This window comes from Papilio machaon, chromosome 7 (assembly GCF_912999745.1).
Source record: "Papilio machaon chromosome 7, ilPapMach1.1, whole genome shotgun sequence".
NCBI classification, from domain to species: domain Eukaryota; kingdom Metazoa; phylum Arthropoda; class Insecta; order Lepidoptera; family Papilionidae; genus Papilio; species Papilio machaon.
The window spans coordinates 702173-716840 of record NC_059992.1 but is presented as its reverse complement, the minus strand read 5'-3'; the positions used below and the strand labels follow the sequence as shown (position 1 = coordinate 716840).

Genomic DNA, 14668 nt, shown 5'->3' with positions numbered 1-14668 from the left:
TAAAATTGATATTTTATATACAAACTACGATGAGGTCCAACTACGTTTAGAGTGTTTAGCCGACGATATTGACAGTCAAATTAGCGAACGTACCGATTTCGAGTCAATTTATTTTAAAATTGTTGCAAAGGCGCAAGACTTAATAGTGCGTCATGACAATAGTGAGCAAAACAATAGCGCACTAAGTTGCAGTAGTCAGCGCAACAATAATATCGTTAAATTGCCTACTATACAGCTACCTAAGTTTAGTGGTTCATATGATAATTGGCTTGAGTTTAGAGACACTTTTTCTAGCTTAATACACTCGAACGATAGTATAGATAATATAAATAAGTTTCATTATCTTCGCGCGTCGCTCGAAGGGACAGCCGCTGTAGTTATTCAATCTATTGAATTTTCAGCCGGTAATTACTTAATTGCTTGGAATTTGTTATGCGACCGGTTTGATAACAAAAGGCTATTGATACAGAATCATGTTGCTGCAATATTTAACATCGAGACAATTACAAAAGAGTCGAATTATATTTTAAAGCGTATAATTGATACGATAAATAAAAATATTAGGGCTTTAGAATCGTTAGGAGAACCTGTAAGTTATTGGGATACGTTATTAATATACATAATTAGCCATAAATTAGATTCAAAAACGTATCGTGAGTGGGAGGAATATAAAGGTAGGTTGGACTGTAATACTGCCATTTCTTTTCAATTATTTATAACATTTCTACGAAATCGTGCAGACCTTTTAGAAACTTTGGAACTATCTCGTTGTTCTCAACCTGCACAAAAGAGGACAAGCAATATTAAGAGTATGGTGTCGATTGCACAATGTTCAAAAATTCAAAATAACGAGAAGCCTTCGTTACAGTTATGTCCTAATTGCAAATGCGAACATAAATTAAGCAATTGTCCCAAGTTTTTAGAACTTACTTACGAACAGCGTTTGGAACTTTTACCCAAATTAAAGGTTTGTTTCAATTGTTTACGTTCAGGTCACTATGCAAACAATTGTAGAACTACGGGTTGTAAAATATGTAAAAAGCGACATAATGTTCTAATTCACATTCCAGATCTGAAGTATAAGCCAACAACTAATGTATGTTCTAACACTGAGGACCGCTCCGCACTTTCTCCCGCAAACCCGACACAAAGCAGTGACGAGCCCTCTGGTAATGTCACGTTGTCTGCTCAACTTTCAACCTACTTGCCCAACAGAACGCAGGTACTCTTAGCCACTTCCCTTATAAAAATTATCGACAACCGCGGCGGCGAGCGTCTCGCCCGCGCTGTGCTCGACAGCGGCAGCACTTCATGCCTTATTAGTGAACGATTGAAACAATCGTTAAATTTACCTACAATTAAGGTAAACGAGTCACTTTTGGGTATTAATAATTCAAAATCGCATTTGGGCGAAATGTGTTGTTTACCCATTAAGTCGTTAAATGAAAACTTTTCGACAAAGATTTTCTGTTTTGTTTTGCCGAATATAACTGACGATGTGCCCAGTCAGCAAATAATTTTAAAAGACTTAAATTTACCTAGCAACCTCTGTTTAGCGGATCCCAACTTCCACACTCCATCTTCGGTGGATTTAATTATTGGTGCGGATGTTTTCTGGGATTTATTAGGGCTACGTAAAATTAGTTTAGGAGCCGGGAAACCCGTGCTATTTGAATCTAGTCTAGGGTGGCTAGTTTCAGGCCCTTTGTATAATAGTGGCCAAGCGCGCTCGACTTCTGACTTTAAGTCCAATTTCGTGTCGGTAAAATCAAATAATGATGTTTCTTCGTGCAATGATTCCAGTGATGACATTCAAACCCTGTTAACGCGGTTTTGGCGCCTCGAGGAGGTCAGCCCTCAGTCTTCATCTTTCTCCGAAGAAGAGAAAATGTGCGAAGAACATTTTATCAAAAATACATCTCGTCAGGCAGACGGTCGGTTCTGTGTCAGGTTGCCACTGACGCAGTCACCTGATGTACTAGACGGCTCGCTGCAGCGCGCCAGGCATTGTTTACTTTCTCTAGAGAGAAAATTCAAATGGAAATCGAATGAACCTCAAGTGATTTTAAAGTCCGATGACCCCTCATTAAATTTAAACATTGGGTCCACGGAGCCTTGTAAAACATTAGGTCTCAGTTGGCTTATCGAATCAGATGATTTGCATTTTTCTACAAATAATATTAAATTAAATAAATTAACTAAGCGAGGATTACTTTCAGTCATTTCACAAATATTCGACCCGCTTGGTCTCTTAGCTCCCTGCATTATTTCCATGAAAATATTAATGCAAAAATTATGGCTTCTTAAACTTTCGTGGGACGACCCACTGCCTATAGAAATTATTAAATCGTGGCAAATAATTGCAGACAGCTTGCCTTTGTTAAGTTCTTTGCGTATTCCTCGTCTTGTACTTTGCAATAGTTACGACTCAATTGACTTACATATTTTTTGTGACGCATCGCAATCTGCCTACGGCGCATGTTTATACGTTCGTAGTTCAAGTAATAATGTTGTTTTGGTACGGTTGCTTTCAGCAAAAAGTCGTGTGGCGCCTATAAAGCCCACCACGATCCCGAGACTCGAGCTTTGCGTTGCGCTCGTCGGAGTGCGCCTATACGAAAAGGTGTTACGTTCTCTACGAGTGCAAGTAAGATCAGTTACTTTTTGGACAGACTCCACTATCGTCTTAGGCTGGTTAAGAATGTTGCCAAATAAGTTACAACCGTTTGTGCGTAACCGCGCAGCCGAGATATTAGATAAAACTAGTTCACACGTTTGGCGTCATGTTCCTACTGAATTGAACCCGGCAGATTATGTCTCACGCGGTGTCACTATTGAAAAGATACGCGATCTCGACATGTGGTGGTCAGGCCCTCAGTTTCTGAAGAATGATATTTCTTCTTGGCCAAAAAATGTTACGGCAAATGAGCGTTTACCTGAAACGCGTACTGAAATTACTTTAATTAATTATAACTCTAATAGATCTTTAATCAATTTCGAACGTTTTTCTAACTTTGTAAGATTACAACGCACCATGGCGTATGTATTAAGATTCATTAATATTTGTAAAAAACAGCGTCCACCAACACAATTTCTAACCAATGAAGAGCTTGAAAATTCTTTGACTGTTTTAATAAAATTATCGCAAATCGAGTCATTTAATGAATACAATATTTTATTGCAGAATAAGCGCTTGCCCGCAAAGAATCAACTATTAAAATTTAATCCGTTTTTAGACAACAACAAATTAATGCGTGTCGGCGGTCGCTTAGATAATTCATTGTTTTCTTATGAAAAGAAACATCCTATTTTATTACAGTCCACTCATCATTTAACAAAAATACTATTTAAATATATGCATGTAAAACTTCTACATGCTGGCCCTCGTTTATTATTGACTTCAATTAGAGAAACTTACTGGCCAATCGGTGGTCTAAATTTAGCTAAACGAACTTTTCGTAATTGTCATTTATGTTGTAGATTTAAAGGAAAGGTAGTGAATCCTATCATGGGTAACCTGCCGCAGCGACGTGTGACCGCAAGTGGCTATCCCTTCGAGACCGTTGGCATCGACTATGCCGGACCTATCATGTCAGCCAGTAGACAAGGACGCGGCTGTAAACTTGTCAAAGTTTATATTATTGTTTTCGTGTGTTTCGTTACTAAGGCCATGCACATTGAGTTAGTAGGTGATTTGACAAGTAATAATTTTATGTCGGCTCTTCGTCGATTTATGTCACGTCGCGGCAAACCTAAACACATTTATTCCGATAACGGGACCTCATTCGTAGGTGCGTATAATGAAATCGGTCGTTTTATTAAAAGTTGTAACAATTCGCTGCCTGGTGACCTAGCTCCTGAAGGTATTGATTTCCATTTCCTACCTCCTCACGCCCCTCATTTCGGTGGTCTATGGGAGGCAGGCGTTAAATCTGTAAAGTTCCATCTTAAACGAATTCTTGGTAATTGTAACCTCACATACGAGGAATTAAACACTGTGCTGGTCCAAATTGAGGCAGTTCTCAACTCACGTCCGCTAACGCCGCTCTCAGCAGATCCTAGCGACCTGCTTCCATTGACGCCGGGACACTTCCTCATCGGTCGCCCTCTCACCGCGCTGCCGACTAACTGCTACGAGCAACACGTCACAGGAACACTGAGCCGATACCAACATTTGGAGCAGCTCCGCCAACACTTTTGGCGCAGATGGAGCAAAGAGTATATATCGGAACTTCAGTTGAGGACGAAATGGCGCTCTGATCTCAACCCTTTACAGGAAGGCGTCCTCGTCATCCTGAAGGAGGACAATCTACCGCCGCTGAAATGGCGGCTGGGTCGAGTCGTGGCAGTCCATCCCGGAGCGGACGGAGTATCCCGTGTGGCTGACGTGCGGACTGCGACAGGAGTCGTACGCCGCGCTTTTAGCAAGATCTGCCCGCTGCCTCAAGACGACATCTAGTTCTGTTGAAGGACGAGCCTTCAACGCCCGGGGGCATGTTCGCGCCAATTCGCCCTTGGGATATGCGCCTGCCATTTTTCAACGAGCAACGGCGTAATTTTAGGATCACCGTCATAGAATTAAGATTTGTTAATTTAAATTAATTTTTAACTGTGTCATTCTGTTCGCTGTTATCGATCAACTCGCATTATACGTCTCTTCCCTCTCTGGCAAAAATTTGTTTTATTCCGTATAAAACTCACTAACTTTTACAGATTTTGAATATAGCTTCAAAATTTGTTGCGAACATTAGGGACATTTTTGCTTTCAGCGCTTACGTAGGCTAAACTATAGGACCTACATAAAAATGATGTATGGCGAATTGAAGCTCTTTAAATGTGCTAAATAAAAGTCCGCGATAGCATATATCTATCTTTTATAGTTTTCTCACAATAACCATTTTTATCTTCAGAAACATCAATTAAATTCATGCCCTATTTCCGACGCTATTATTCGAGTTCAGTATTAACCCTTATGTAAATAAACATGTTCATTATCAAGAGAATTTAATGTAGATTATATTTGCAATTGAAACTATATCATTCTGTCTAATAGTTTAGGAGATATCGTAAGAATAAAATTACGCGGAAACGAAAAATGCTACACGAAAAGCACAATTTTGCTTTCTGGGCTTACGTAGGTCAAACTATATGACTTACATAAAAATGATGTATGGAGTAATTATACATCCTTAAATTTGCTAAATAAACGTCTTCGGTGGCATATATCTATCATCTATGGATGTCTCACAAAAACCATGTTATTGTGAACAAACTTCGATTAAAATGCACACGAAAAACAGCGTCGTAAGCTTACGGCGCTATTATATTATATTCGATATGAATCCTTATCCAAATAAATATGTTTGATGGCTAGAGTATTAAATGCAGATTACGTTAGCCTTTAAACTATGTAATTCTGATCAATAGTTTGGGAGATATTAAATAATTAAAAACTACGCGCATTCGAAAAATGCTAGTGCGGCGCGCGGCTGGACAAAATTAAAGGCAGGCTACGATGTATTAGTTCGGTAATTTTCAATTTGTATACCGATTTTGATAATTATTTCATTGTTTAAAGGATAAGTGGTTATCTGCTGCATTCTAAATTAGTTTTTGAATTGAAGTACACACATATCAAATAGGAAAGTCCTTTTCTTTATTTGTCTTATTTATGTCTTTATATGTATTAAGGAAATTTGTAATTGAACTTCAAATTCACTAAAAATTGTGAAATAAAACAAAAATTTTAAGAAAAAAAATAGCCGACTTCAAAAAAAAACAATCGCAAACAAAATGCACTCAAAAGTTACCTAAAAAAACCAATTTCAAACAAAATGCACTCAAAAGTAACCTAAAAAAACCAATTTCAAACAAAATGCACTCAAAAGTAACATAAAAAAAAATTCAAACAAAATGCACTAAAAAGAAACAAAATAATGTCATGAAAACTCTCTAAACTCTAGTAGTTAGTAGTAGGGGCTCAGTTTTCCGCAACTCCACGACAAGCGCGTATTTTGGGTGTCTCTAAACTCTAAAGAAAGTTCTCTTCTTTCTTGTAACATGTCTATATTGTATAATTATTGTTATTTTGGAGTCGGTTTCGGCCTAAGTAGGGACATAAACGTAAGTATGTCTAATACATCTCAAATATAAAATTTCATATATTTACTTCGGCCGACACCGACTGCGAAATAACAATAATTATACAATATAGACATGTTACAAGAAAGAAGAGAACTTTCTTTAGAGTTTAGAGACACCCAAAATACGCGCTTGTCGTGGAGTTGCGGAAAACTGAGCCCCTACTACTAACTACTAGAGTTTAGAGAGTTTTCATGACATTATTTTGTTTCTTTTTAGTGCATTTTGTTTGAATTTTTTTTTATGTTACTTTTGAGTGCATTTTGTTTGAAATTGGTTTTTTTAGGTTACTTTTGAGTGCATTTTGTTTGAAATTGGTTTTTTTAGGTAACTTTTGAGTGCATTTTGTTTGCGATTGTTTTTTTTTTTACTAACCTAGCCCATCTCTTGTGTGAGTCTCCTAGCACAGCACCTACTAAAGGATTAACTATTAACTTAAAAGTCAAATACATCCGTCGTAAAGGGTAATTACATTTTGTACACAAATTGTACAGAATAAGCAAGCTTAACGTGAGTTGGCATCAGTTAGGGACTGTGTGTACACTAGTATCCAGAAACTAGCGTTGCCCGGCGGTGTTACGTGTCTAAACAAAGTTCTTTACCATTTTTCAAGCCTTCTAAAGGTCAGCATTCTAACAAATAGCAGATAACCGTCCTTAACAAAAAGGTATTTTAATGCTACAATAATTAATCAAATAATTTATTTTGTTTGCAAATATTGCGTACAAACAAACTAACTCTTTTGCTTTATTATGTTAGTATAGTTGGGCTTTCGGCGACCGGGCCGGGATCAGATTAGCGCCGAATTCACTTCAGGAGTCCGCTCCTAGTTTGTTTGTGATGCCCTGACTTAACAATGTAGCGTTTTGACATAGTTGCTTGCGAATTGTAGCATTAAATTCAACTCTTATTGTCGAGGAGAATAGAAGTTTTGATAAATTGTCTTGGCAGCTTCCGTCGTGCTTTACAAAGTTCCCGCATCACTTGACTTATTTAGCTAAGTTTAAATTGTTAGAAGAGGACAAAGGATGACGTAATTTGACTGACAGGCTTATACACGGCAAATTCCTTTCTTTTGTGACTCTTTGGTTATTAATATTTGATCTTATTTTAAGTTGGATTGACATTTGCTTAAATTTAACTTAATTAACTATTCAAAAAATTGTTGAATAAGATTCTATTATTTTTTCTTTACTTACTTCTATCGCATTAAGTAATTTTGATAAGTTATTTCTTACGTCAATTCCCAAAGCATCTAAAGCAACATTTTTAAACTGTATTATAAAGAAACCATTACAGAATCTCAGCGACTAAGCACTTAGTACGTAGTTTTAAACTTCTACCCGAGGCACCTCGTCGAATCGCGTCGATCAATCAAAATTATTCTACCAATAAATCTACGAACTCACATCGCGCTGAGATGAGGATTTTTATCACACACGAGAAATTAATTCAATGAAATAAACAATTTTGCAAAAAGACCGTTTAATCAGATCAACAATTCAAGTCCCTCCGTTGCATATGCTTAAAGATAAACAGAAATGGGTTTTACAACATTATATACCTCAACCCCATTCATTAAAGCTTAAGCTAACCTCACTTTTGGAAAAGAAATTAAATTACTATAAATTAACTTCATTACTCTAGATAAATACAGCAGTAAATATTTCAGAATGATTTTCATACTGGGAAGAAAACAATGAATTATAAATTGTTGAGACAAATCGTGTCGTACCCGTACCGTACGATGTAATTGTCCGTCAAACTTTTGCTACACTGATTGCTTCATAATAATTTATAGAGCGTAATCTGCGAGCCATCGAGCGTGGTATATTACTCATCGTCGGCCAACCAACTCGATTTACGGCCAATGTATTCGGTTTTCGTGTATTAATCAGACTAATTCGATTAACTCGTCGCCCAGTGCGCCGAGTCGCTGAGTGCAGTGACTGCAGGACAGGTCTCGCATGATCGGATTATTTTCATTATGTTATAAGTGACCTTTTTCCTTTTATTTATACAATACACTTGTATTTTATATAACTAGTATACATATACGGAACATTAGAAAACAAATTTGAATTAATTTAATGTAATGAGTAGAACGATTATGCATATTTCTCATTGTCAATTAACGGTTATTGCACTTAACTGAGTATAAAATATATAAAGTTTTGTCAGGTCAATTTTAATAATAACTTCATTATGCTTTGGTAGAAGGAACACAGCGAAACACCTAAAATTCAAGTATCAAAACATTTCAAAAATTCAAATGTCAGTTAACCCTTAGTACCGCATACTAGAGGGATGATTTTGACCGTTCACCCTTGCTTAATGGCAAATCGTGGGCTGATATCGGGAGCGTCATTAAATCTCTCCAATGCTCGCGAATTTAAATCAAGCTGCGATCAACCACAGGGCGCAGTTACATGTGTTAATTTACGTGTGTGCGTGGGCGTGTGTTTGTGTGAGTTTGCGTGTGTACACGTCTTGTTTATGTACGTGTCTGTGTGCGTGTAAGCTCACCCGTGTGTATCGCGTCGAGCTGTCAGTCGTGTTAATTAAACGTTTCTACAACAAATCTATTGACATCTAAATGTGACATTAATAGAAATGTTTTGTTCAAAAACTTAATTATTCAGGTGTTTTCATTTTTGTAATTCTTTTTTTAACTTAAACAGTGCCAGCGAAAACTATACTTATATAAAATATCATTGAACAAGATGAACTAAAAGGCAAACTACAACAAATTATTGGTTTCTAATAAAAGGTTATTGTTTTGCATTGTTGGATTAGGTGTATTATTTTTCAGTATAGTTTGTTGTGTATGATAGCAAAACGCGCAATTCTAACTTCTTTTTCATTTACGCATTATCAAGTTTTATCTTATTTTTAATTTAAATAAGCGAAAAATTAATACCAGCAATTTTTTTTCAGAACTGATTTTAAAATAGTTTACAAACTCTGTTCCAGAATAATACATCGATGTAAATGTTCAATTGTTGCTGTGTGCCGCTTACACACCACATACACACACACAAGAGAGTGTTCACATACATATTATACAAACGTATGTAGAGTTTTTCCGTAATTGGTTTTCGATTTAAAGGCGCGGATCCGCGTAAATGAGAACTCGGCGGGCTCGCGATTGTTCATCGCATAATGTACAACAAAACACATATAAATGCCCTACAAAATATACTTATACAAACGATTTAACCAATTGCTAGGGTGATTCGAATATACGAATTACAACCGAGTTAATAATAAAGATTGTCTCCATTGCAGTTTAATGCCCACGCATTTGTTTTAACTTGCTCACTACACCAGCAATCTAATGCGAAATCGTGATAACGACTTTTACGACATATATACACAAGTGTAAACAACCAAAACGAACAAACATATTTTAATACTAATTACCAAAATTCATATTATAAAAAGGGATCATAAAACTCATACGCCACACTGTTCTTTTCAAACAATATGTAAAGCAATTAGATAGCCGCCAGCTGCACTAGGACTATCAATCGAAGCGCGATCGAATCTTGGCAACATCAAATACCTAAATTACAAAGTTAAAAATTTTAAGCAAGTTTTAATGGTGAAAGTTAGCGGTGAAGGCGCGCACTATTTCTTTATAAATCAAAACCGACGACCGACGTGTCTACATTTTGTTTCCATTCTCTGTGCTACGTGAACTCAAATGCCATTAAAAGTTTTAATGACTTGAAGCATTCTTTCGGCTCTCTGTTCGAAGTGGTATTAATTAAAAAAGAGAGCCCGGATCAAGCGCTCGCGGGCCGAGATCACTCCCTGATACACACAACCGCCGCGGACTAACAACACGTATGTATATACATCATCTCAAACAAACGCCCAAATTTAGTAAATAAAAGAACATTAAATAACATACATAATACTCTATGATAAAGGTAATTGCACTGTTTTGTATATTGTGTTAATATTACACACTTTTAATAAATAAAAATCATTTAATATTTAACTATTAAATTACTATTTTTTTCACAAGCTACCTACTAACATGACATTAATTTTTCTACCGCTAACAAAACATAGATTAAAAAATACAGAGTATGACACTGCAACCCTAAGGTTGCCACAGTGATATTGTAGAATAAAGGTATGTAATGTTATAAAGATACCTTAAAAAAGAAACCATAAATATTTTAAAAATAAAAAAATAGTGTAATGCGTAGTGAATCTATGGTTAAGGGATTGGAACGCAAAATACACAATATCACACTACTATATAGAGCCAATCTTCTAATGGCTTTGAGTACCGACTGCGAAAGGTAACGTCTTATATCTAAAAACGGCTTCTGTCAACCTTATCTTTGCTAGCTTTTACCTTAATTTAACTTTAGTTTGTTTAACTTGATGCTTACAATAAACATTAAAACATTTAATATATCTGTGTTGTTCTACAAAGATGTAATATTAATCTTCACCTTAATTCTGTACTAGAAAATTGGTAAACCAAAAGTCAAACCTTTAATCTTTGGTTGTAAAATTGTTAAGTAATAAGTAGGTGAAGATGTAGACAATGAAAAAATAATGTCTCAGGAGTGAACGAAAAAGAAATCTTAAGTTCCATAAGCATTATATGAAAAGATATATTCAAATATTGTAAAATGCTTTTATTAGGCTTCTGAATGAAGAGGTGGGTCGTGTGTCGTTGGGTAATGTGTTGCAAGTTTAGGGTGTGATACACTACATCAAAAAACATTTATATAACATCATAAAAATTCAATAATTGTAACTGATTTTTAACATTTCTTTTTAGATTCAAGAAGGTAAATTTGAAATAAAATGCTGCAATAATTTATGTACCTTCATCTTGATTCATAAAGATTCATGTTTAATCAAAGTTTTTAAGAAAATTAATTATTACAACAATTTAAAAATTAACATTTAAGATAAAAAATAATAAAAAAATTGATGTTTAATTTGGCCATATGAACACGTCATTATGCAAATCTATATGTTCAGGAATGAATAATCTTTTCAGTGATATTCAATTCATCGGGGCAACGTCAGAAAGTCTTTTTGTAGTCCCCGTGACGTACTGAATTATAATATCGGTGAATAAAATTGATAGGATGAGGAAGGAGGTTCATTGTGACACATGTATTTAAATGGAAGATTATTTTCTAAAGAATTTAAATTCTGGAAGTAATTTTTAATTAATTGGATAACTTTATAGATAACATAAAAAATAAAGAGCGTCGGTGGCTCAGATACTAAGCACCTGACTTGCAATCTGTAGGTCTTGGGTTCGAATCCCGTCATGTACCGATTTTCGATTTACATATGTACATTTATCTGACGTTCTTACTGTTAAGGAAAACATCGTGATGCAACCTGCACATATCTGAGAAGAAATTCATTGATATGTGTGAAGTAACCAACCCGCACTGGGTCATCGTGACTTGACGTGGTCAGGGTTGACTATGGCCTAGTCACTCCTAACTTAGAGTAGGCTCCGAGTCCCTCTGTGGGGACGTATAGTGAGCTGATTAACATAAAAGCTGGAAATACATACGCACATATTCCAATTCTTCCGGTTATTTTATTATCACTAAAAATAATATTATAAGAAGTTAAAAACATGCTCATATTATTCATACTTAGGTGAAAGAAAAATTAAATTCTTCCATAGTGACAATTCAATGAAATTCAGTTGATCAAAATGAACTTGAAGCAATTGGATAAAAATACCTACTACTTATAAAATGGTGAATAAAATCTAATCTACTTCAAGTAGTTGAAAAAGATCATTAGTTTAGGTCACAAAATGTTCAATCTAGAAAAGTTCACGTTGCAGAATTACTTCGGAAAAACTAAAGACATTTGATTGAAGAGGGATTGTTGAAAGTTCTTAAGATTAATGATTCCTTAAATGATTCATTGAAGTAATACAATTAACATTATAAATGTAATTAAACTTCAAACTTTCGTGGTTTTTACTAATATACTGTTCGTAAGAAACGAGATTTTTACCACGCTTAGGCTGTTTAAGCTGTTTGAGCTCCCGATATTTCGGCACAGTTGCATGCGCCATGTTGCCATGAGTCTACCCGTAAACATGGCGCATGCAACTGTGCCGAAATATCGGGAGATCGAAAAGCTCAAACAGCCTAATCGTGGTAAAAATCTCGTTTCTTACGAACAGTACAATATAATTAAAGTTAAAATATCAGAAATTATGTTCCTACTTATTTCACATCATCATCACCAGAGGTACTACAGCCGTGAGTACACCTCGGTCTGGCTTTCTTTTATATCATAAGTTGGCGAACGAGCGAGCAGCCACCTAAATTCGCTTCGCTAAGCGACCGCCCCCCATAGACATCCGCAATTGCAGATGCATTACTTACCTTCCATCAACGGAGGAAGGGACGCACAAAATGAGATAGTTTTCTATTACTATGCATCGCCTACTATAAAAAATCAACTTCACCTTCCCATCCATTCCATATAAGAAAAGGGTGGGAAGGGAAAGAGGACTAAGATTTGGTCAAATAAAATGGTCTATTAAATTTCTACAAGTCAATCTACTTTGCGTTCCTTGTTTCCAGTCCTTCATTGCCATTTAGTTAATGTGATTAAGAAAATATTTTAACTAAAATGTCATTAAGTATTTGTATAATAAATTATTTATAAGCGTTAGTTAAACTAAACTTGCCGCAAACAGTAACAAATCAAATGTACCAAATGCAAAAACAATTGTGCAATTAGCATCACACGCTCAGTTAGTGAAGTTGGCAAACTCAGCGCTCATACTTGTAAACCTCTACGATACATCTTACAACTTGCACCTAGTTAGTTTGGCAATTAGTTATTTTGTTGATTTACTCGTGGATTTAATAGTAATTAACTAATGGTGCATGAAGTGATCTTCGTTGATCTTCGTTGGCATTCAGTTCTCCATATTTTTTGTATCCCTTGCGAGGTGAAACAGTTGGGTGGCACTCGCGACTCCAGTCCACTCTCTGATGTTGCGCAACCACGATTTCTTTCTACGGCCAACACTCCTTTTGCCAACAACTTTTTCCATCAGGATGAGTTGGAGGAGGTCATATCTGTTGTGCCGGAGCACGTGCCCGAGATAGGATACTTTGAAGTGATAGAAAACGAAAACAGAAAGCAAACAGGCACGAGATAATAAATAAAAAAAAACAGTGAGAAAACAAAATGATTTTGAAACAAATTTGTGACTGACAGAAAAAAGAGACAGTAGATACCGAAATGATTCAGTATAGGATAGACAGAAGAAAGAAATCAATTAGTATACAAGAAATTCTTATAAAGAAAACACTGAAAGGGGAATTGAATTTAACGTAGAAGATGCATAAGAAGAAATATTCACTTTCTTTGTGTCTCATCCTCCGTCGATTAAAGGAAAGCGACACTTTAGCAATTGTGGATGTCTATGGGCAACGGTCAATTCAGGTGACCGCTTGCTCGTTTGCCACCTTATATTATGCAGAAGATAATAAACAAAAAAAAAATATGTTGTATGTTTGATATTCCAATGACAAACTGAAATAATACAAGTTTTCATCTGGTCGTTATTCCTAGATGGTGCGATTTTAAACTATTTCTGGAGTGCACTAATCCCGCAGGACTTTGTCCGGATTGCACTGTCTGCCACATTTCCTTGGCCCACCGCCAACATATCAACAATATGATTACTGAACGTGTACAAACTTGAAACTAATTCATTTAAAAGTTTAACAAATCACTAGCATTCAAAGAATGAAAACGATTTAAAGAAGTGTAATATTTCAATTTTATTTGTAAGAAGTTGATTCCCTCTTAATTATGTTGCTCATGAAATAGCCTTATCTAACGTGAAAGGTGCTCTTTGGTGTTATCAGATAACGTTGCCGTTTTTAAGTGTACATAATCATTACAATTTCATAATCATCAGCCCACCCTAAGTCAAGGGCCGTTTTTGTTTTCCTTCAACATAAGAAAAATCGGATAAATGTACATATGTAAATCAAAAATCGAAAAACACATTGGTACATAGCGGCATTCGTAGTCAGGACATGCAGATTACAAGTCAAGTGCTTAACCTCTGAGTCACCGACTCTCTCATGTAATCTTAGATAGATTACGACTAAAAAAAACATGAGAAATTTACCGGAAAACACGGTACTTTTTTTTCAACTTAATATTTCAAGTTAGTTATTTTGATATTTAAAATTATCACTAAGTAAATCTTTACTCTACTAATTTAAACTATTTTCATACACAGATTATTTACGTAAGAAATAGTTGTAAGGGCTCGTTTTCCGCAACTCCACGGCTAGCGCGTATTTTGCGTGTACGTAAGAAATATAAATATTTATATCTTCATAGTTTTTTTTATGAAATTCTTGTTTCATCTTCCCTTACCATCAGGTGGGTTGTTACCTTCGGGCGATATTCTAACATGAACCTTGTTAATGCGAGACCGTCTCTATAACCACTATGAAAACACAAAAAAATAACGAGA

The 14668-nt window shown here is 35.7% G+C and overlaps 2 protein-coding genes across 2 annotated transcripts; both read left to right on the top strand.

Annotated features, from left to right (window-relative positions):
- Positions 1 to 681: 681 nt before the first annotated feature.
- Positions 682 to 2577, top strand: LOC123721112. Its single transcript, XM_045678569.1, has 2 exons — positions 682 to 1222; positions 2535 to 2577. The coding sequence occupies exons 1-2, from the start codon at positions 812 to 814 to the stop codon at positions 2556 to 2558; spliced, it is 435 nt and encodes a 144-aa protein (XP_045534525.1). The 5' UTR covers positions 682 to 811; the 3' UTR covers positions 2559 to 2577.
- Positions 2578 to 3663: 1086 nt separating this feature from the next.
- Positions 3664 to 4717, top strand: LOC123721111. Its single transcript, XM_045678568.1, has one exon. It carries the CDS (start codon positions 3671 to 3673, stop codon positions 4457 to 4459), a length of 789 nt encoding a protein of 262 aa, XP_045534524.1. The 5' UTR covers positions 3664 to 3670; the 3' UTR covers positions 4460 to 4717.
- Positions 4718 to 14668: the final 9951 nt, after the last annotated feature.

Coding starts and splice junctions, on each gene's coding strand:
- LOC123721112 (XM_045678569.1), top strand. CDS start 812: ATGGTGTCGATTGCACAATGTTCAAAAATTCAAAATAACGAGAAGCCT. Junction 1,223..2,534: donor ACTTGCCCAACAGAACGCAG/GTACTCTTAGCC, acceptor GGTTGCTTTCAG/CAAAAAGTCGTGTGGCGCCT.
- LOC123721111 (XM_045678568.1), top strand. CDS start 3,671: ATGCACATTGAGTTAGTAGGTGATTTGACAAGTAATAATTTTATGTCG.